Source organism: Mirounga angustirostris, unplaced genomic scaffold (genome assembly GCF_029215605.1).
Source record: "Mirounga angustirostris isolate CCGP_5_RB_7025 unplaced genomic scaffold, mMirAng1.0.hap1 SCAF_7, whole genome shotgun sequence".
NCBI lineage: Eukaryota > Metazoa > Chordata > Mammalia > Carnivora > Phocidae > Mirounga > Mirounga angustirostris.
Window position 1 is genome coordinate 115,418,894 of NW_026991715.1, and position 22,427 is coordinate 115,441,320.

The 22,427-nt window shown below is 36.4% G+C and overlaps 1 protein-coding gene across 1 annotated transcript in view; it reads right to left on the minus strand.

Annotated features, from left to right (window-relative positions):
• NDUFS4 (NADH:ubiquinone oxidoreductase subunit S4) overlaps positions 1–22,427 on the minus strand; it is a 113,441-nt gene that overhangs the window by 21,028 nt on the left and 69,986 nt on the right. Inside the window, exons 3-4 of the mRNA XM_064596703.1 lie at positions 13,189–13,361; positions 196–269 (exon numbers count right to left, since the gene is read on the minus strand). Coding sequence (XP_064452773.1) covers positions 196–269; positions 13,189–13,361 — 247 coding nt within the window. The remainder of the gene's footprint in view (positions 1–195; positions 270–13,188; positions 13,362–22,427) is intronic.

Below are 22,427 nucleotides of genomic sequence, written 5' to 3' on the forward strand. Positions count from 1 at the left end.
TCCATTTTAGATTTTTTTTGGAGGGGGGAGGTGTTCTGATAGTATAAAAAAAATCTAAAAACCACTGGATTTTAGACTACAGGATTTCTTTCAACTCAAATTCTATATTCCTGACTGGTTTTGATTAAGGTCAAGAACATAAAATCCTATCTTGATTTCATTTGTCAAAGCAAAACAAAAACAGACCAAACATACCATTTTTTTCTGCAAAGGCAGCTGCATCTTCTTTAGTACTGAAGGTTAGAACCATGTTGGACAAGGGATCAGCCCTGTAAGAAACAATTTTTTTTCCAGGATTTAACATTAAGCTTTGGGTAAAAAAAAATAAAAGCATAAAGTAAAATGTTCAGAAAATAAATAGCTGCTATAGTATCAGATAAGTATACTACTGATGAAATACCTTATTTTAAAACTGTTAACTTTTTGAATATCTTTTCCTGTGTTAACCTGAGTTTATTCTAACCTGTACTGTCAAATTTAAAAATCTGTAACTGCAAAGACATTCAGCAATTTTTAGTCCTTAATAAAATCATTTATTCAACTCTTAAAAATTAAATTGAATTAAAAAAAAATCCCAACAGAATTCTCAAATGGACCTTACAAATTCAATATCAAGAAATTTACTGGTGAGTGCAATTGTTGGTACCATCATTACCCCAAAAAATAGATGGCAATAACATCTAAATGAACCTTCCATCATTACAGACAATAATTAAGCATAATGGCCCCATGAAAAAATTAAGCTCCAAGAATTAACATCTAATTGAGTTCTTCAATCTAGGATAGTGATAATGTTTACAAGTCTACACAGAACCTTCACAAAATGCACAAAATATCACATAATTTCAGAAATATCACTTTTACTAGTACATTTATAAAAAGGTAAAAACACTGTTTGCTACAAATGTTTATTATGAATCTCTCAAAGGCAAATATAGGTACATTCTGTGAAATATCGTTTAGAAATGTTAAAGTAAAAAAGTAAGATTTAGGAAGTAATATGGATAATGGAAAGATACGAGATATACACAGGAGAGAATATACAGGAAGTAGCCCTCACTGAAATGAAGATCTACAAATTATTGCTACTGAAGTTTTAGTCCTCTACTATGGTTACTGTTCTGGGGCTGCTATGAGATCCCTATAAATGATATGTATTCCTACCATACTCCCTCCCCCACCTTGTAAGAAAAAGCTTCACATTGGTTAGCTGCATTAGTACCAGTAACAAATAATTTTATATTGATCCCTCCTTTTCAAAGCACACATGATTTCTCAGTTGATAGTTTATACTGAGAACAGAAATGTCAACATAAATACAATCCAGTAATTTTTTTTTTTTTTAAAGATTTTATTTATTTGACAGCACAAGCAGGGAGAGCGGCAGGCAGAGGGAGAGGGAGAAAGCAGGCTCCCCGCTGAGCAAGGAGCCTAAAGTGGGGCTCAATCCCAGGACCCTGGGATCATGACCCAAGCCAAAGGCAGAGGCTTAACTGAGCCCCTCCCAGGTGCCCCCAGTATTCTTAAAGATTTATTTGAGAGAGAGGGAATGAACAGAAGGATCAGAGGGTGAGGAAGAGAGAATCTCCAGCAGACTCCCCACTGAGCACAGAGCCCGACGCAAGGCTGGATCCCACAACCCTGAGATCAGGAGGGAGCTGAAACTCAGAGTCAGATGATTGTGCCACCCAGGAGACCCTGATCGCGTAATTTGGTGAGTGTTGATATTCATGTTAACTTAGTTGAGAACAGGAAACAAAACAGAAAAACTGTAGGAAAAACTCAGGAGCCAAGAGCTCTATAATCTGCAAAGGTGGTACAGCCTTTATTATTCTCACTTTATTTAGGAAGAATTACATAGGTTGAACAGTAACAACCTGCATCAATAAGCCACCATTTTCCCAGCCACTTCATTTCTATCCTTCTCATTCTTCATCTCCTATATGTTGAAGTTCTTTTCTAAGTATGTTGCCACAACCAGCTTTCACCCTTTCTTATCCTTCCCCCAAACTCTACTATACTTTCCTAACTAATCTTTCCTCCTCCTCGACTCCAATCTACCTACCCTTCACCATGTTGCCAGATTAATTTTCCTAAAGTTCAACTCTCAAACTCACTGTCCAACTTTAAAACTTAAAATAGTTTCCATTGTCTACCAAATGAATTTCAAAATCTACACTTTAGCATTCAAGCACTTCTACAATATGATCAGAACCCACTTTCCAGTCTTCTTTTTAATTTTCCCCCTTGGAGGTAACCAACTAGTCAAACAGATTGCTAAATGTTCCTCTAAATGTAGCCTATATGTTCCCACCAGCTCAATCTGTTCCTTCCACTAGGAATATAGAGAGAGGCCACTATATCAGCATATAGAAGTCCACCCCAACCATCTCTCATGGTTTACAATGAATACCAATCTTTTCCATGAAGTCTTTTACATCTTACCCTCCTCCACCTATAAATAATCTCTCTTTTCAATCTTTACTAAATATAATTTGTACTTATACTTTTAAACTTTATTTGCTCAATTCCCAATTACTGAGGTTCCAATTTGGGTAATGGCAGATTTACCTACCATTAAAATCAGATTTATCTGCCTAACAACTGTAGATAATAAAAAAGCCCAACTGTTTGAAGGGAACAGAGTGACCAAAAGCAGGAATGAAAATGGAGAGGAATCAACTTTTCAAAGAAGGGAACCACAATGGATTAGATCCAGTTGATAGTTTTTCCCCTAAAGGTACTCTCTGGTCCAGACATTAGGATCATCAAGAACTCAAGCAGAAAGCCACAGTCTTATCAGCACAAGGAATCTGGAGATGGGAGTCTAGGATTGCCAGAGCAGCTGGGAAGTTAGGGGAGGAAACAGTGAAAAGGAGGAATCTGCAGAGGAGGGAATTTCTGAACTGCACACAAATGGCAAAGGCTCTAAAACAATAGCTGAGAAGGCTGAAAGAACTAAGCAGAGATTTCAGCAGCTGTTTCCTTGCTACAGGGGAGACTGAGTTTGGAGTCCCACAGAATTAGAAGGACTTGGTAAGAACCTTGTGCTTTTCACTGAAACCTCAAAAGGGCCATGCCTTTTTATTATTTTTTTATATTTTAAGTAGGCTCCACGCCCAGCATGGAGCCCAACCTGGGACTTGAACTCATGACCCTGAGATCAAGACCTGAGCTGATATCAAGAGTGAGACACTCAACTGAGTCACCCAGGTGCCCCCATGCCTTGTTATTTTTTAACACTATGTTCTAGGACTAAAACCAGGGTAAAACTGAAACAGACCCACCCCAACAAAGCATAAAATAAATCCTCCACAAATTCAAGGTAATCTATTCATAATTTAACTGTCTTCTAGAACAAAACTCCTCACATTACCAGTGTCATTAAGTGGATAGGCGTAAGGATAGAGAATTAATGGAATGATACTTTTTTCCTTCTCCTTTTTTTCAGAATGAAACTTCTTAATAGAATTGGCTTGATCAGGGGCTAATTAGCATATTAATATGAAGTCATAGGTTCACCAGAAGATATGTACAAGAATCTTCATTTTAGGGCGCCTGGGTGGCTCAGTTGTTGAGCATCTTCAGCTCAGGTCATGGTCCCTGGGTCCTGGGATCGAGCCCCACATCAGGCTTCCTGCTTCTCCCTCTCCCACTCCCCCTGCTTATGTTCCCTCTCTCGCTGTGTCTCTCTGTCAAATAAAATCTTAAAAAAAAAAAATCTTCACTTTAGTATTATGCATAATAACCCCAACTGAAAACTGTTATAAAGGACAACAGGCCCAAAATAGAGTCACTTGTACTTAGCCACACATCAGCAAATCAAGAGTTCACAAGACTTCACTTACCTAACTGCAATTTCAATTTCTCTCAGGAATGTAATCTTAAACTAGTCAATCTGGAATACCAATCACAGAGGTGAGATAATCTGCTCTTTCCTTGTCTTTGCCCCCTTTTGCCTTTCATTTTGCACAGCACGTAGAAGCTTCTTTCTGTTTGCTAGATGGAATGCTGCCGGATTCATGAATCACTGAACGAAGCCAATTTGATCTTTAAATTTCTGAGCTGAATTTTGTTTTTAACCAATTTAGTGGCAGCAGTGGGATCTGAAGCAACTTTCTGATGGCATTCAGAGACAATGAGCAACAGGTGTGGTACCCACAAACCCTTCTGAGTTCTTGGTCTTTTTCACCATTTCCAAGAGCCATGGGTAAGTTCCTCTTGATTCTGAACCCACTCTTTGCATCAATCCCAATCTAATTGGCTTACCAGTCAGTCCCATGTTGGGAGCTGCTGGCAGTTCATGCCACAATTCTGGAATCCTGGTTTAATTGGTGGAAACCCCCAGTCCTTGATTCTGTCCTAAGACCCATGTGGGAACTGTTAGTGGCCGTTGCAGTTTCCCACTGATGTGGAGCGTCCAGTCCCCGTCTGTTGGTGTTTGCTAGTTCAATCCTTTCCCCAGTCCAAGGTACCATGATGGAAACTATCGGTGGTACACACTGGACTATCCCATGGCCAGGACACAGTAACATCTCTAGGTTATTGCCAATATATTATTAAGGTATACATCCTTGTTCGTCTTTTGTTGTGTAAAGGTTAATGCATCCTGGAAGCCAAAAAGCTGCAAAAATTGGTGGGAATATGTTGAGCACTCAAAAGCTGCCAGAGCATTCACCACCTAACTCAAAGATTCCCATGTTAGTATAAGTTGGTTGCAGAATGGATTAGATTGACACTATATCACTGCAAACCTCAAGAAAATTTCTATGCAATGAGGTACACTGCAAAATCCCCAATACGGCAGCACATCCCTTTTAGGTATTAGTTTGGCTCTGAGAGACCCAAAGGCTTAGCTTGGGGAAAAAAAGAAGAGATCCTTAAATTCTAAAAAGTTAAGCATGCCACCTTCTGGCACACCTGCATATTTTGTCTAAGAACTATAGTCTCAGAAGTTATAAATATCTACAAAAATGTCAAAATTTTATTAGAGACAATCTAGAATTACAATGTCCATTATGGGAAACGTTCCAATTAGATGAGATCATTCATTTAAGAAATGCACTTGAAAACAAGGGTTCCTGAACTGAACAAACAGAATGGGATATGTGTTTTAATTGGTATTCAGAAGCTTGCAAAACGCATCAAATTGCTTCATTAAAAAATGAAGCAAAAGGCTAATGAAAAATTAAAGACACAAGAGGTACTTAAAGAAGACAATAAAACTGACATGATTCCTATTGCTCCACTCTAATCTTCCTTTGCCTGAGTATTCGACATTCTATTAATCCTGTATCTGAACTGCCTTTCCACTCTGAAGAGACTATTAAAAGGTTACGTTTTATGATAAAATCACCCGAAGCTATAGGATAACTCACTCCTTGGTCAAACACCAAGCTAAAAACCATAGTTAAAGAATTTCCTAAACCCAAGGAGGATCCCCAAAGTTTTCTGAAGAATTTATTAGAGTCATTATGAGGGCCTATGCCCACAGGCTGCCAGATCTTGTCAGTCTGTGCACAAGCTGGTGAGACTTGGTGAAGCCCAAAAATGGATGCAGGAAGCAGGACAGTGTAACTCCAAGGACCACATCCAAGATCCTTAACCTTCAACCTTTGTGGACTAGAAAAGGTCTACAGAACAGCCGACTGATCTTTAAAAGCCCATTCCTAGAATCTTCCCTGTTCACACTGATTGGTAAATTATTCAAAGATGAATCTGCCACAGACTTTAAGCCCACTTGGAAGTTCTCTTCCTATAGCATTCCGGGGCTCCATATAATAAACAAGGTCACCCAATTTGGTCTAGCTGTCCTATCTGTAAATGGATTATTTCCTGAGATTAGTGGATTGATAAACAAGCAAAAAACAGGATGGGAGACCACTGACCAAATTTGTGGTCATAGCTGAGCACTTTGAAAGGACTTGGGAACACCACCACAAACAAAAGTCTGCCAAGCTACCGGCCTTACAGCTACAATAGCTCCAAGGCCAGCCACCTAAAATAACACCTGGGTCCCCCACATCACACCCTCCTAGGGGTCCACAATCAAAACGTTGGCCCAAGGGTTGATGCTTCATTTGTAATCATCAGCTTCACTGGAAAAAAAAGTATCCTCAAAGGTCCTATGCAAATCTGTCAACATCAGCTCAAGTGAAGTAGATGTTTCCTCCAGAAGTATCAGTAAAAAGCTTTAGCCAACCGAACAGGTAACCTTAACTTATTCCATCTACTAGAAAAACAACTTAGATCCAACTTCTTTTATAACTAGTGGTTTGTGTACCTGCTTCATGGCAGTAACTTTAAAATAGAAGTTAGAAGTTCTTCATTACATCTGTCTGTATGTCTACGTGTGTGTCTAAATATGTGTTGCAGATAGATTATTATTTTTTATCTCTAGATGGTATTGGTAAAATTAATTTGTAAAAGAGCTCTATTTAACTGGTTTAAAGAAAATTAAGCGCTTTTTTGAATCAAGGTATTCCTAAAATTCTCAGATATAAATAGAAACTAACCCAAATGCTTTTCATATTCATGTGATCTGGGAAAATATTCAACGTCAAAGCTAATCTAAGTTTGTTGGTTTAATTAAAATAGGTCTTTAGAGTTATAAATAGTGAATATAATGCAAACAACTTTTATTCTACTTGGGTTTAGTAGTCAAATATTCTTTGTCACATTATCTCTGTTACAGAACTTGTCAGCAAGAAAAATAACCTAATATGATGAATTTTCATAAGTTATCTAAATATAATTATTGAGAATGAGTTAATTAAAGATTTATTTATTTCAGAGCACACACATGCACAAGAGGGAGGTGGGGCAGAGGGAGAGATAAAATCCCAAGCAGACCCCTCACTGATTGTGGAGCCCTACGTGGGGCTCAATCTCATGACCCTTGGATCATGAATGGAGCCAAAACCAACAGTTGGACCCTTAACTTACTGAGCCACCCAGGTACCCTGAGAACAAGTGAATTAAACAGATGTAAGCAGGATAAAAGTTTTTGGATGAATTTTTAAAATAGTTTCCCCAAATCTTTTTGTTAACTTGAAACCTTAAAGTTGTGCTAAATTAAGTGATGGAGGATCATTAAATATATAGATCATTTACAAATAAGGTAAAAACCGAAACATTAATTATATAGGTTTTTACCTTATTTGTAAATGATCTATATATAGATCTATATATGTATTTGTAAATGATCTATATATAGATCTATATATGATCTATATATTTAATGATCTATATATATAATGAATATAGGTTTATCTGCTTTGGGCTTCCTTTTACAGAGGAACTAAAAGTATTTGGATCTATTAGTAAACATGTTTTGTGCCTGAAAAATTTTAATTTACTATGAGAAAACATGCATTTCCAGAAATAGTAAAAAGTATTTATGAGTCTGCCAATCCACAGAGTGCTAGGGTAAAACACAATTTATAACTGTTTACTTCTTTATTTTCATTAAAAATTAAGATTTTTACAGGTACTTATCTGGCTCAATCGGTAGGGCATGCAACTCTTGATCATGAGTTCAAGCCCCACGTTGGGCACGGAGCCGACTTTATTTTAAGGTTTCTAGAGTTAAAAATTCTAACATATGTAATTAAAGCCACTAAAGTTTGTGGAAAAGGAATCTTAGGACAGGAATATTAGGCATGGTCAAGACTGGCTAAGATCAGAATGAATTTAGGTGAATGTGTTTTATAGTAAGCTAGCATAGGGGCACGTGGGTGGCTCAGTTCATTATTAAGCATCTGACTCTTGATTCTGGCTCAGGTCATGATCTCAGAATCGTGAGATCTAGCCCTGTGTCAGGCTCCACGCTGAGGGTGAAGCCTGCTTAAGATTCTCTGCCTCTGTCCCTCCCCTACTCACATGCACGGAAGGAAGGAAGGAAGGGAGGGAGGGAGGGAGGGAGGGAGGGAGGGAGGGAGGAAGGAAGGAAGGAAGGAAGGAAGGAAGGAAGGAAGGAAGGAAAGAAAGAAAAAGAAAGAAAGGAAGGAAGGAAGGAAGAAAGAAAGAAAAAGAAAGAAAGAGAAAAAAGAAAGAAAAGAACGAGAAGGAAGGAAGAACAAGAAGGAAGGAAGGAAAGAGAAAGAAAGAAAGAAAGAAAGAAGTGCTAAATTAGAATGTGGTTTTCTGTTAAAAGGCCAAAGTTTTCTATACTATTGGTCTGGTTTTGATAAGAGACTAAAAAATTATTTTTCCTTTACCTTTTACAGCAATCTGCCTAGAAAACAAAGATTTTATCTTCTCAAAATAATTTCCTGTGTCTCATGTTGTTTTTATCAGGTCTCTGATTACTTAAGAACACTGAATCTTCCCTATTAAAACAGCTAAGGTTATTGTTTTACAATGATTTAACTTTTTATATTTGCCTTCCAAGTCTTTAATTGTCACTATGGTTAACTGGATAACTATTGTTTCACAGTAACCTATGATCCTACTTGACCCAGTGTTTTTTAACTTACGATATTTTTGATCAACTTCCCACAAATCAAACTCCAAATGAGTATTTTTGACCTTCAACTAAATTTAGGATTTTCTAGAGGATCCCTGGAAAATTGGAAAAGTTAAAGTAATTAGGCTTATTTGGTATGTTAAATGACAGGAGAAGCATTGTCAAATAAAATAATATTAAGCCTTCTTTACGTTGTATTTATATAGGTATGTATTATAAGTGTTCTAAAGATTATATGAAATTATTAGAAATCTGATGTCCTCGTATGTTATCATTCATAATTCCACCTATTATCTTAAAATGTTGTGTAACACAAAAACAACCAAATTCCTTGTCAATTCCATTATAAGGGACTGTTGTCAGATCTTTAACCACAGACATTTTTAACTCTTTTGTCATTCAGAGAGATGTTGTTTTACTCTGATACTTAAGTGTTACTGCAAAAGTGCTACATTTCCAAGGAGATTCATGGGAAGGATTTTGACAAGTACAGGTTTCTTTTTTTTAAGATTTTTCTTTTTTTAAGTAATCTCTATACCCAACATGGGGCTCAAACTTAGAACCCCAAGATCAAGAGCTGTATGCTCTACTGACTGAGCCAGCCAGGTGCCCTGACTAATAAAGGTTTCTGATAACTAAAATCATAAAACTGAACTGGGTAGGAATTTTCAGGACTATTAGAAAAAACTGAGTTCAAGAATTCATGACATGGTGGTTGGGGCACATGCGACTCTTAGGGCCGTTGAGTTTGAGCCCCATGTTGGGCATAGAGCCTACTTAAAAAAAAAGATTTAATAACATGGGACTGAATGAGGAAAATTTAATTTTTATCATTTCTTGTTTGAAATATTGCTGGTTTTTTAATGTTTTGTTTTTCCAGATTTGGCAAAACTTTTTATCTTAAACTATTTATGACTTATAATTTGGTGAAGTATGCCTTTGTAAATACGAAATTCTTGAGTATTTTTTTTTTCAGTAGGCTCCATGCCCAATGTGCTGCCAAAGCAGGACTTGAACAACCCTGACATCAAGACCTGAGCTGAGATCATGAGTTGGCTGCTTAACCAACTGAGCCACCCAGGCACCCAATAGTATTCTTTTCATAGTAATATAGTTAATTATTTACATAACTTAAATAAAAATCTGTTCTCCTTATAATAAGACACAACTGGAAATACTGGCCATATCACTGAGGCTTTGACTGGAATGGTTTTGCAAGATCTGATGGCCAGTCCCTTAGAAGCTTTTGAGAGGTCAAAGATTCCTTATGAAAAATTCCAGCAAAGCAGTCTTCAAAAAGAACTTATATGATCAGTCACTATTATCACTGCACTTATATAAACAATCAGGCCAAGTTTACTGCAAACAAGTTAGTTTTACTGTGATTATCTTTGGTTTAAAAAAAAGTGGAGTTCATTGTAGAGAGTAAGATAATGTTTGCACCTTTTAAATGTTAGATTCTGGTCCTATTAACTATTTTTGAGGTTTTGTTATATGCCTGTAAACTGGACTAGATCCTGAATTTTTCTAGTTTCCTCAAATATCTGGCTACAACTCTCCAAAGTAATATTTTCAATTTCCTCCCACCCTTAGAATCACTAAGAACAAAGAATGCCCTTGAATCTCCTTGGAAGGGGCTATACCAATTCCTCCTCACCACCTAGATGGCAAACTGCAAGGATTAGAACCTCAGGCATATATTTCACAGCTTAAAAAGGCTCTGCTTAACATCTAATCCTGTGAAAACACTGGAAACCTTCAAATCAAATTGAAGAAGAGAAGTAGGTGACATTAATGTATGCTATTTCCTCTCAAGACATCAAGATTTCAGCCAAAGCCCTCTCTTTTTGTCATCAAAAACTCTAATCTATGTACTAGAGACTCCTTGGTCCATTTCCCTGTCTTTTGTTAAAAACCTCAAAACTTGGGGAACTTTGCATCCAGGCTCTATATAAAGAAAGGGACACAGGCAAGGGTAACCAGAATAAAACTGCCTGTGTGGTCTACAGACCATTAAAATATTACTGGCTTCCATGTCTGTCACCTTTCCAGTCCAGAGCCACAGATTAAAATGGGAATTTTTAGGAGGCATTCAGGATTCACTTCCTTTGGCAGGACTCTACTTCCCTGGTCAACACCACCTGCTATGGATTACCACTTCTGAGGAAGTTGAAACTCAGTTATGTAAGATCACTAAGAAAGCCACTTGGTGTAAAAAGGTGACTCCTTCCATGGAGTCTTTCTTTGACTTAATTGATTTTGATTGGTTTGAGTCTTGGACACCATGGTTTTAAAATCCAATCCAAACACTGGGAATTATCTAGCTTATTATAATCACACTAGTCTTCCCTAGCATGCCTTATTCTCTAAGGCTTTAAATGCATGTTCGTAGCCTCTACCCACTGAAGCAAATGATCTCCCTAAGACTGAAACATCAAAAAGAATGACCAACTTAAAAATTATAAAACTGAAGCCAGGGTCTGTCAAAGAGATCAAGACCTATGAATACCCCACAAAGGATCAACAAAAGCTGTGAGAACTTCAAAGTGGTAGCTGGGAGTAATGCTAATGCCTTAAATTTTAATCATATCTCTCAGTTAAGCTAAGAGTCTAATCCAAATTGGGGGGGGAGTGAGGATTGTTAAAAAAAAAAATTAAAATCGGCCTAAAATGGAGTCACTTATGCTAAGCCTCTCATCAACAAAGCAAGACTTCATACTTAACCTAAGTGTAGTTTCAACCTCTCCCAGAACTGTAATCTTAAACTAGTCAATCCTAGAATTTCCTAGTCAACAATAGTGAGGTAATCCACCCAACAGACCCCTTCTGTCCCCAAGAAAGATGATGTGATCTGTGTTTTCCTTCTTGTCTCTACCCCTTCTGCCAATAAAAGTCTTCCATTCTGGGGGTGCCTGGCTGGCTCCAGTCAGTAGAAATGTGACTGACTTTTGATTGTAGGGTTGCTGAGTTCAAGTGCCATGCCGGGTGTAGAGACTACCTAAAAATAAAATTAAACAAACAAGCCCAAGTCTTCCATTTTGTATAGTTCTTTAGAGCTCCTTTCTATTAGCTAAATGGGATCCTGCCTGATTCATAAATTGCTGAATAAAGCCAATTTGATTGTTAACTTATTAACAAAACTACCCAAATGCCATCAATAAATAGTACAATGGGTGAGTCTTGCATATAGAAGAAAACATTAAAATCTCATGGGACTGAAAGAGTAATTATGACATTTCACAGGTGCCTGGGTGGCTCAGTCAGTTAAGCATCTGCCTTCAGCTCAGGTCATGATCCCAGGTCCTGGAATCAAGCCCTTCCCTATGTCGGACTCCCTGCTCAGAGGGGAGTCTGCTTCTCCCTCTCCCTCAGCTGCTCCCCCTGCTCGTGCTTGCTCTCACTCTCTCAAATAAATAAAATAAAATAAAAGAGTAATCATGACATTTCAAACACTGAGTATGGACACCTAAAAAACTGTGCCTATATTTTGCCAAATAAAATATGATTCTATTTACTTTTTTAAAGATTTGTATTTATTTGAGAGAGACAGCACGTGCAAGTAAGCATGAGTGGAGACAGAGGGAGAAGCAGACTCCCTGCTGAGCAGGGAGCCTAACATGGGGCTCAATCCCAGGACTCTGGGACCATGACCAGAGCCAAAGGTAGGGGCTGAACCAACTAAGCCACCCAGGCGCCCCTATAATTCTATTTAAATTGCAGCATGGCAGACGTTTTAAACAAAAACTCTCCCAGGTACTTTGATAAGAAAAGATGTTAAATATCATACTTTTCTAAAATTAGACATAATTAAAATGGATAACCACTTTCAACTGCAGACTGGACACAAAGTGTTCCAGGAGTCTCAAAAAGACTGATAATTTTCTAGCTTATCTGGTTATTTTCTCTAGTAGCAGCAGCTTTTTTTTTTTTTTAAGATTTTATTTATTTATTTAATTGAGGGAAAGAGAGAGACAGCGAGAGGGAACACAAGCAGGGGGAGTGGGAGAGGGAGAAGCAGGCTTCCCACCGAGCAGGGAGCCTGATGCAGGGAGCCCGATGTGGGGCTTGATCCCAGGACCCTGGGATCATGACCTGAGCCGAAGGCAGATGCTTAACGACTGAGCCACCCAGGCACCCCGCAGCAGCTTTTATTCAGCTAGAGGTAGTCCTGCTATTTGAGTTTTATTCCACCACAGAGATTTAGGTCACTGACTTACTTCATTGGTGCCACAGAATTTATAACCACTTTATTCCAATGCACTGTAAATTTGTTAATCACAAGATCGCAGGAACTTACAAGTTTCCCTCAAAATAGCTAATTTCTAAATTCCTCTCCTTACAAACAACGACCAAAAAAAATTAAAAATAAACAAAAGTGTTATTAAATTATTAACACTATTCACACATCATATCTTAAACTAATATACATCATTTGGGACCATGCTAACAGTACTCAAACTGTCAGCCATTTCATCCAATAAATAGTACTCTGAAAAGACTGTTTCTAGGATTTATTGTGCTGGGTCACACTTACATGAATACGAAATATATATACATGTAAATGTAATATATATGTCTGTCATTGAACATGATACCTCCACAAATGGCCTCACAAAGTACTATCAAAGCATACTATACATGAAAAAGTTTACACTTCAATATATTTATAAGGAAAATCTACAGAGCAGAAAACAATATTCAAATTAAACCAAAGTACTCACGTTGATGCCCAACCCATCAAAGGATTTTCCCATCGCTCCCTGGTATCAAACTCCATCTTCCATTTCTTTGTGTTATTTACTCCAGACTGCATGTTATTGCGAGCAGGAACAAAGATCCTGACTTTTCTAGTTTTGATATGCTCTTCTGGAACACCAGTTAAAGTAGTGATATCCTACAAAAAAACAAGCAAACACATTTCTAACAGCCCATATGCACTCTGATGTATTTTTGCTGCTTTTTATATCCATGCAACTCTATTCAGATTTATAAACTGGGGCTTTTAGCTTTCTGACTTCACTACTCTACTGTTTTACCCTATAAATTACTATTTTGATATCTGGAAAAGGTATACTGGGAGGAGTGTTAGGATATAGTGGGAAAGGGTTCATGAAAAAAAAAGTTAGGTCCCTTCTGTCTAACAAAGCTTTGGTAATTTCTGAAGAGTTTGCTGACAGAAGAGCCTGTCATCAGTAGACTCTTATTTCATGAGCTGGTGTAACTAGTAAGCAGAGAAAAATGTGAATGGATATTAAAAGTAAGGAGATATAAAAAATGAGTAACTTTTAAGTAGAAAAGAATCCATTACCAGTGATTTCTGTGTCAAACTGCTTACTGTAAGACATCTCCTTTAGTGGGAGGCCTAAGCCTTTTGGTAAACAAAATCAACTAAAACTTTAATTAACATTTTATCTCCCTTTGGTGAAATCTACTGAAAAGAAAATGATACATCAACTCTGTTCGGAAAAAGTAAGCCAAAAAGTTACACAATTTTTGCAGAAATGTGAAATGAAAACAATGGTGACTTTTTTAAAAAAAATAATTATCCAGTAACAAATGCTCAACTGATAAATGCATGTAATTTTGATGCCCCAGATTAGACCTATTTATCAAATATAGTAGCAATCAGGACACAAAATAGTAAAGTAATTCAGAGTTTAAATCTCTATTCAGTAATGGTAGAAATACTTTATTTGATCGAAGTAAGATTATTATAGCATCATGGTTCACTTACTAAATTTTAAATAACTGGTGAAAAACAACAGAGTTAACATGAAAATGATACCAAATTTGTGAAAACCAGAAAATTTTGTGAATTTCAATTTCACTGTAACATATCCGCTAAAGAAGACTAATGTTTATTTATACTCCTACCCTATACAATGCTATGGACCAAATAATTAGTGTTAATGCTTGGTGCTGCAATATGTACTGGGAAAATACTAAGTGTATTTCTGACTGCACTAGTCTTCCTACTCATGGATTTTTAAAAATTGAAGTTATTTTAGCTGGCATTCAATCTTCTGCTTAACACAATACCTTTCTACCTGCACCAATAATTAATTAGGTGTGGTTACTTTGTCACAGCTTGTCTGTTTGGAGAAACTACCAAAATTATCCATATAAATATTTATACAAATATGTACTTCTAGTATGTACCTTTTTAAAAGTTTCTTTGCATACAAGATAAAATAAAAGCAAAATAAGTGCAACTGGTTCATAATTTTTAAACATATGAATGTAAGTTTTATTTTTTTAAGATTTTATTTATTTATTTGACAGAGACACAGCGAGAGAGGGAACACAAGCAGGCGGAGAGGGAGAGAGAGAGAAGCAGGCTTTCCGCTGAGCAGAGAACCCGATGCGGGGCTCGATCCCAGGACTCTGGGATCATGACCTGAGCTGAAGGCAGACGCTTAATGACCGAGCCACCCAGGCACCCATGAATGTAAGTTTTAATCGGTAAGTTTTAATTGTCAAGTTCAATTTCAAAGAAATTTCAAGTATGATGATATTTTATGACTTTCTGACGCATATTTCTCTACTCAAGAGCTTAAAGAGACTCCTGGGAAGTCCTAAACAATGTCATATTACATTATTTAATATTATATATCTTTACACTAAATTCATATTTTCTCAGCTAGAGTTGAAGGGGGATATAAACAAACAATATAAGTGTGTTACAAAATTACATGGTGAGGCAGCATTTCCAAATTCCATAGCAAACTCTCCATAGTGAGTTCATAAAAAGCTATCAGTTAGCCACTATTTAAGACTTACAGGAAAGGAAACGTATTAAACTCAACACTAATTAGCTCAGGAAGATGAGATTATAGGAAACATTTACTTTTCCTTTATAATCTCATATATTGTGATGTACATATGCCAAAATAATAAAAAAAAAAACTTTTTAAAAAGGAAATAGCATTGGGCGCCTGGGTGGCTCAGTTGGTTGAGCGACTGCCTTCGGCTCAGGTCATGATCCTGGAGTCCCGGGATCGGGTCCCGCATCGGGCTCCCTGCTCGGCAGGGAGTCTGCTTCTCCCTCTGACCCTCCCCCCTCTCATGTGCTCTCTCTCTCTCATTCTCTCTGTCTCAAATAATAAAATCTTTAAAAAAAAAAAAAGGAAATAGCATTTCTTGATTTGTACTATCTATTAACATAGAAAAGGACAATGATTTTTTTTAAGGATGGAAAATCTCTCTTAAATGGCTACAAAATGTTGCTAAGCTCTTTTTATTTTGAACAACTATCAGTGCTTCCAGGGCTTCTCAAAGTATGGCATTTTTTTTTTTATTGATATCATTGCCCAATTTAAAGCTGGCACTGGCACAAATAAGTTCCTGAATTTTGAAGCTTAAGTTGTCCTGACACAGAATCCCTGTTTTTGCCTGCAGAAGACATGTAAGGTACTGCAGCCTGAGTTGAGCCGCTGCCAAAGACTGAGGATGAAAAGGCTTGGCATCTCTCACATACTTGACACCTAAAGGGCACAGAAGCTCTAAAATTCCTAGTCCCTGTAGGCACACTCTTAGTCTAGACAAACTGATTTCTCACACTTTTTAAAATGCATTACGACACTATTGTTATCATTTCATCCACACAGCTTCAGCTAGTGACAGAAGAACCTGTCCTTTAAGCCACATTTCAATGGGCTAAAAGCTCCCACTCCAAGATTCCATTAAAACAATGTAATACTTGAAAAAAAAATGTAATACTTGAAAAAAAAATGTAATACTTGAAAAGAACTATGAGGCACTATGTTGAAATCTTTACTTGTGTTTTGAATTCTTTGCTCTCCCACAAAATAAATAAATAAAACATCAGCAAACTAAACTATACTTAACCAAAGACATTATCTCTAGATTTCAACTTTGGCATTGTGATATGGATCACCTGTGGTTTTTTTTTTTAAAAACCCACTTATAAAAGATACAAATGCTTTGAAGATGTCAATATTGCCTTTTACAGATTTCTCATTTTATTGGTAAAATATTTATAAGTAACAATTCATAATTTTCTATGACTACAAAAAAGCTAAATCACATTGGATGAGTAAGAAGCCTTAAGTTTTTACCTAACGAAACTCAAGACTCACTAGCTCATAATTACCTATAAATAATAATAAATCAAGTTACCCTTTGGATAATATACGCTAATTTACTGAATTTTAAAACTTTTAATTTTTACACAGATGAGTCAAGCATAAAACCTATATTCCAAATATTAAAGAATGTCATTATCTTAAAGTTTCACAAACACAATCTTAGGTACAATAATGCATTTTTAAGAAACAATAACTAATGATTTGTAGACTGAAGGGCATTCAATTATTTGCTACTGAAAAGATGCATATCGTAATTCCGATGTTCCACTCTTTCAGCACCATCTCTTCCACAATTTTAAATTCTGGAAGAGCTTACAGCTGACTTTCTCTTTCACAAGTCTAGTTAAATGGAGGAGGAATTTAAAAAATCATTAAGGGAGTATATGCCAGCACATGTAAATGAACTTTATTCTTTCAAATACCAATTTCCATTATAAAATATTAGTTTTCCATATAAAAACTGTATGATTCGGTTATCAACTGTCCCCATTTATGTTGTGTGAATTCAACTTTTTTTTTTTTTTTTTAACAAAGGAAGCAGGGAACAAGCAATGGGAAGTTGGTGTCAAAATGCAGAAAAACCTCCCAGCAAGCTTCTTGCAACCACCCAGGATTTAGAGTCTTGCTGGTCGCTCTCTTTTCAATACCAGAATTTCACACATTTCAATGACTATTATGACTTCAAAGAATCAAATTTTCATCATTGTCCGTCATCTGCCGGTTGATTTGTATAAAGGAGTTCTTCTGCATGCACTCCAAACAAAAGCCTCCTTACTTTTGTGGCTATATATCAAGTTTAAAAGTTTTGTTTGTGACAGTTGTGTCTTTGGTAAATTAGGGTAACACTGAAGGAGTGCAGCTGCTCTGCAGGAACCTCCTTTTTGGCACCATTTCACTTAAATAAAAACTGAATAATTAGCTTCTGCCTTTATTAAACCACAAAAATGCCACTGGCCTTAGTAATTACTTCCAGTTGCCCCACCCACTTAACCTTAATAGTTTACACTTGTCATAAAGAGAAATAAATGAAAAAGGTTTTCACCACTTTGGGGAATTTTTGATAGATCTCCCAGTACATCCAGAAGAGCCAAAATTTTAACCAGGCTTTTTGGTAATAAATTCACTAAACTGCACGTATGGATCAATGTTGAAAAGTTTTAATAGAGCACATACTGGAACATTAAGTACAAATACTGTTACAGAAACTTGTTCTACTGAAAGCTTTTAGTTACCAATTATGTATTTAAAATTTAAGCCAGGGCTAAAATTGATCTAAATTTAAAGATTGCATTTATATTCTACTTCAACCATGAAAGATTTTTAAATGAAAACAATTTTAGATCTGTAATAAAAACTTCCTTTCAAGCACCCTACAGATACTTAGCACAAGAAACTCATTAAATGGTCTCATAAATAATGAAGGACATTTTACAAAATAAATTTTACAGTTTGAAAATTTTAAGGTTGACTGCATAACCAAATGTATTTACTTATCACGGAAGAACTTTAAGCACTTCTAAAAAGTCAGTGGCCATAAAAATTCAGATACAAATAAAAATTGCAAAAATACACTGATGTGGGAATCCAACCAGGTGATGAAACACGTGTTGGAATGTAACATTACGTTTTTCATACTGGGCAAGGCTATCATGAAACCAAAAGTTAAGTTTTAAATAAAATGTTAAGATAGAAATAGTAACATGCAAATGACTGCAAATCATAAAACAAGTAAAAAACTAAGAATTAGAGACAGTTTCTCAATCTCAACTATCTTCATTACTCCTAGATCCTTCTGAGCAGGAGCAATGGTTAAAAGCAAAGGGCTGAGTCAAACTGGGTTAGAAGAATCCCAACCCACAACTGTGGGCAAATTAATAAACTTTTCTTAATTCACCATCTATAAAATCAACTAAGCGAGGTAAAATGATGACTAATATATGTAGAGTGCTTATCTTAGACAATAAAAGAATGTATCTCATTTACTCAACATAGTTTTCAGCATTAGGTACTAGACACAATGCTCAAAACAGTACAAATATCATCTCTATTTTCATGAAAATTAATACTGAACTTTTAAAAAGGACAGGGTGAATAAATAATAGGAAGCTGGTGTTAAGATGCAGAAAATCTATCTTCCTTGAAAACTGAGTTAGTAATCAAAATACAACAAAGGGTTTTGTAATTAAGAGTCAGTAAGTTGCTTCAAGTCTGGATAGAAAAATGTAGCTTTTTAAAAAGAGCTGAATGTCTCACTTGTACACATCAAAAACACTGAGTAAAATATATCTTAAATTGGTTAAGTATTAAGACACACTGGTAAGCCTATGACATTCATGAGATTGAAAGAATAAGATATAATTTACCTTTATTTGTTTCAACTCCAAATCAAAGACCCTACTGTGTCAAGTTAATTATGCCAGGGGCTGCAGAGCATATAAAGACAAAACTTTATTCCTGAATAAGTAAGTTTACAATTTGTGCACCCATGCTGGAGGTGATGTGTGAGAAATAAGTAAATAATCATACTGTGAAATACAATATCGGTTAAGAGCAAGGAAGTATAATTCAGATAAATCTGGAGGAACCCCAGCCACCATTTGCTACCTGTGCAGTACTGACAGAGTTTAAACTCTCCGTATGTCAGTTTCCTACTTGAAAAACTGTATCACAGAGCTTGTGTTGTATCACTGTTTGGAAGGATTAAATCAGGTTTTAAAGGTGAAAAATATCAGAAAATACCTGACCAAAGAGGGACACAGAAGATGATTCCTTCAGGATACTTACGATTTTAAAGATACTGGTGAACACTGTAACAATGAGAAATTTATAAAAATATATCCGTATACTTAAAACCCTAGCAACTGTTTTCTTGTTTTACCTATCAATAATTATCTATATACATATCCATTTTAGAGAGTTATAATACTTAGCACTGGTTATTTTTAAGTATCACATCACTACCTTTTTAAACATGTCGTTACCCGGTGTTCATATTTGTTTTAATGGCCTCATTAAAAATCTGTTAAGTTGATATGTCACAATGTCTTAGCCAATTTTGTCAGTCAGCCCTCTTGCTAAACTATAGGCATCAATAGTTAACCAGAAATAGACAAGACCACTTAACTCATTTTCTAACTAAAACCCATTGTGCTTATTTCTTATTGCACTTTTTTGAGGCATTGACAAAGACATTTTGTAATGACTGGAACATTCCAACCACCAGACCAGAAAAGCCCAGATAGCAAAAGGAATACCTAGAAGACCACACCCCACACCTCCCCTTCCCAGCCCATATAGGATCATGGGCTAAACACATACTGACTGCTACCCACGATCATCCACTCTCTGCTTGCTTTCTTGTAGGGAAGCCCCACCCCCAAACTCTCCCTATAAAACTCTAGGTATCCATTTTGCCAGCAGAGAGGTAGGCGGTTAAGGCTTGGGCCTGCCAATTCCAAAGGCTGCTGGCACCTGAATTAAATTTCTACCTTTATCTTTTCCAAACCCTTGTCTCTTGAGTTACTGGCTTCTCTTGCAACGAGTTTGTTCAGTAATAGTGCTGGCGAACCCAGCCAGAAGCAATGCTTCTTCTGATTTGTCCAGCCCCCTCAGGAATCCCTGGGACAGAGCAGTTGGCTGAGGCAGTGTATCGGGACTCAACCATTTATTTCCTGAGTTAGTGGCTATGATAAATCGATCAGCAACAATTCCTCATTACTGAAAAATCAAATTGTTTCATTATTATTGCCTTTCAAGTATACTGCAATGAAAATCCCAGTAAACTAATTTATTTAATTGTCACTGAAGGTGGAATTGATGAAGTCAAAGGTTATATGAATTTTCATGGTCCTTGAAATGTTACCAAATTGCTTTCCAAAACTGTGGTCAAATTTTATATTGCCACCAACAAGGTAGGCCAACTTCCACTTATTCTCTCAAGGCACAGAAACACAGGTATATATTAATTGGTTTGAATTTATTTAGCGTGTGTTTTCACACAAAACTATAAAGGAGAGGATGAGTTTGGTGTCTGACTCATAAAAACATAGCAAAAAATTAGCAAAATTTCCTCAAAATTAACCCAAATGATGTTATGTTACCTTATAAGAGCAGCTACCAGAAGAAACTAGAATGAGAAGGTAACACTCACCTAAAATCTAATTAACTGCCCTAAATATAACTCTGGAACATCATACAAATATACAATCTTTTTGTAACTGGAGTGACCAACGGGAGGCCACCTCAAGATGGGCCAATTTGGCATGAACATTATTTTGAATTAAAAGCAATCAAAACTTAGCAGATTTAGGAAAAGCTCTTTACCTCCCCCTTAACTGCCTGCCTGTACCAGAAAGAGAGCTATTAACAGATTCCTCTTTACCTAAGAAACTTATCTATATAATGAGGCAACTTTTGGGGTTTTTTTAAAACATCTCTTCTTACTTTCCCGCTAATGGTCTTTCTCCCCTTTGTATCCTCACTCCTACCCCTCTCCTTAGATCATATAAGCATCATATTGCTCAACTGTCTTTGGAATTCCAGGTCTATGTGAATTGCCATATACACCCTATTAAATTTGATTTTCTCCTGTTAGTCTGTCTCGTGTCAACTAAGAATCAAGAAGGACCATCTAGAAGGACCTTGAAGGGCAGAATAAATTCTTCTTCCCCAACATAATAAGGATTTAGTAATCCTCTTTACCTAAGAAACTTATTTAGTGTAAGAATAAAAGTGAAAGTAGCCAACAGAAGTCTCCTTTTTGACTTAGGAAATGACAGTCAGTCAACCGACAATATTAGTGACAATAGGGGACCCCTAAGTAAGTAAATACATACATGCACATGTGCATGCGTGTGCCTACATATACATTCACCCTTAAACATTGTGGTGTAACTCAAAAAGCATAATATACGTTGTTTTAATAAACTGGTAATAGGGCCAGTACTTTTGAGTATAGGTCCAGTGATTAAATTCCAAGTGTCGTTTCTTCCACAGGCTACCAAGAAAATATGGCACCTACAATTTATAGTTTTGGTTTCTTAAATGTGAAGTTAGAATATAAAGACATTTGTGAAACACTCTGGGTCCAAAATCTGTTTGGAATTTTGTGATTTCCTTTTACATGACAATCTTTTATAATTGTTTCACCTCCACCTAATTTGACAAATTGTTTATTAGAAATTCATCATTATTGGGGTGCCTGGGTGGCTCAGGTGGTTAAGCGTCTGCCTTCGGCTCAGGTCATGATCCCAGGGTCCTGGGATCGAGTCCCACATCAGGCTCCCTGCTCCTTGGGAGCCTGCTTCTCCCTCTGCCTCTCTCTCTCTCTGTCTCTGTCTCTTACGAATAAATAAAATCTTAAAAAAAAAAAAAAAGAAATTCATCATTATTGTCTTTTCAAAGTATTCAACAGAACTTCTTTGTTCCCTATATAGCAATCAGATCATAGTATTCAATTAAATTATGTAATTACAATTTCAAGTAAGACTGGCATAGAAACTTGTGGAAACAAACACAACTGAGTCTTGATAAACATATGACTCAATTACTGAGAGCTGAAGTCTCGTAGTATATTAAAATGAAACCTAAATTAAGCCATGGTATGTAGTGTGTTGAGGTGTCAGTAAGTATGTTTTATAGAAAGAATTGAGAGAATCAGTAACTGAACAAATTGTTAAAGGTAGGTTAAAAAAAAAAGGAAAAGATTCATTAACAAAGCCATTATTGTAAAAGAATTGTCACAATGTAGTAAGTACATGGAGTTTCACCGCCATCCATGATGGAGAATTGTTACCAGACTTGCTCTTGCCATATAAAACTGGGAAAGTTATTTTAAGCAACTATTTTCAGAT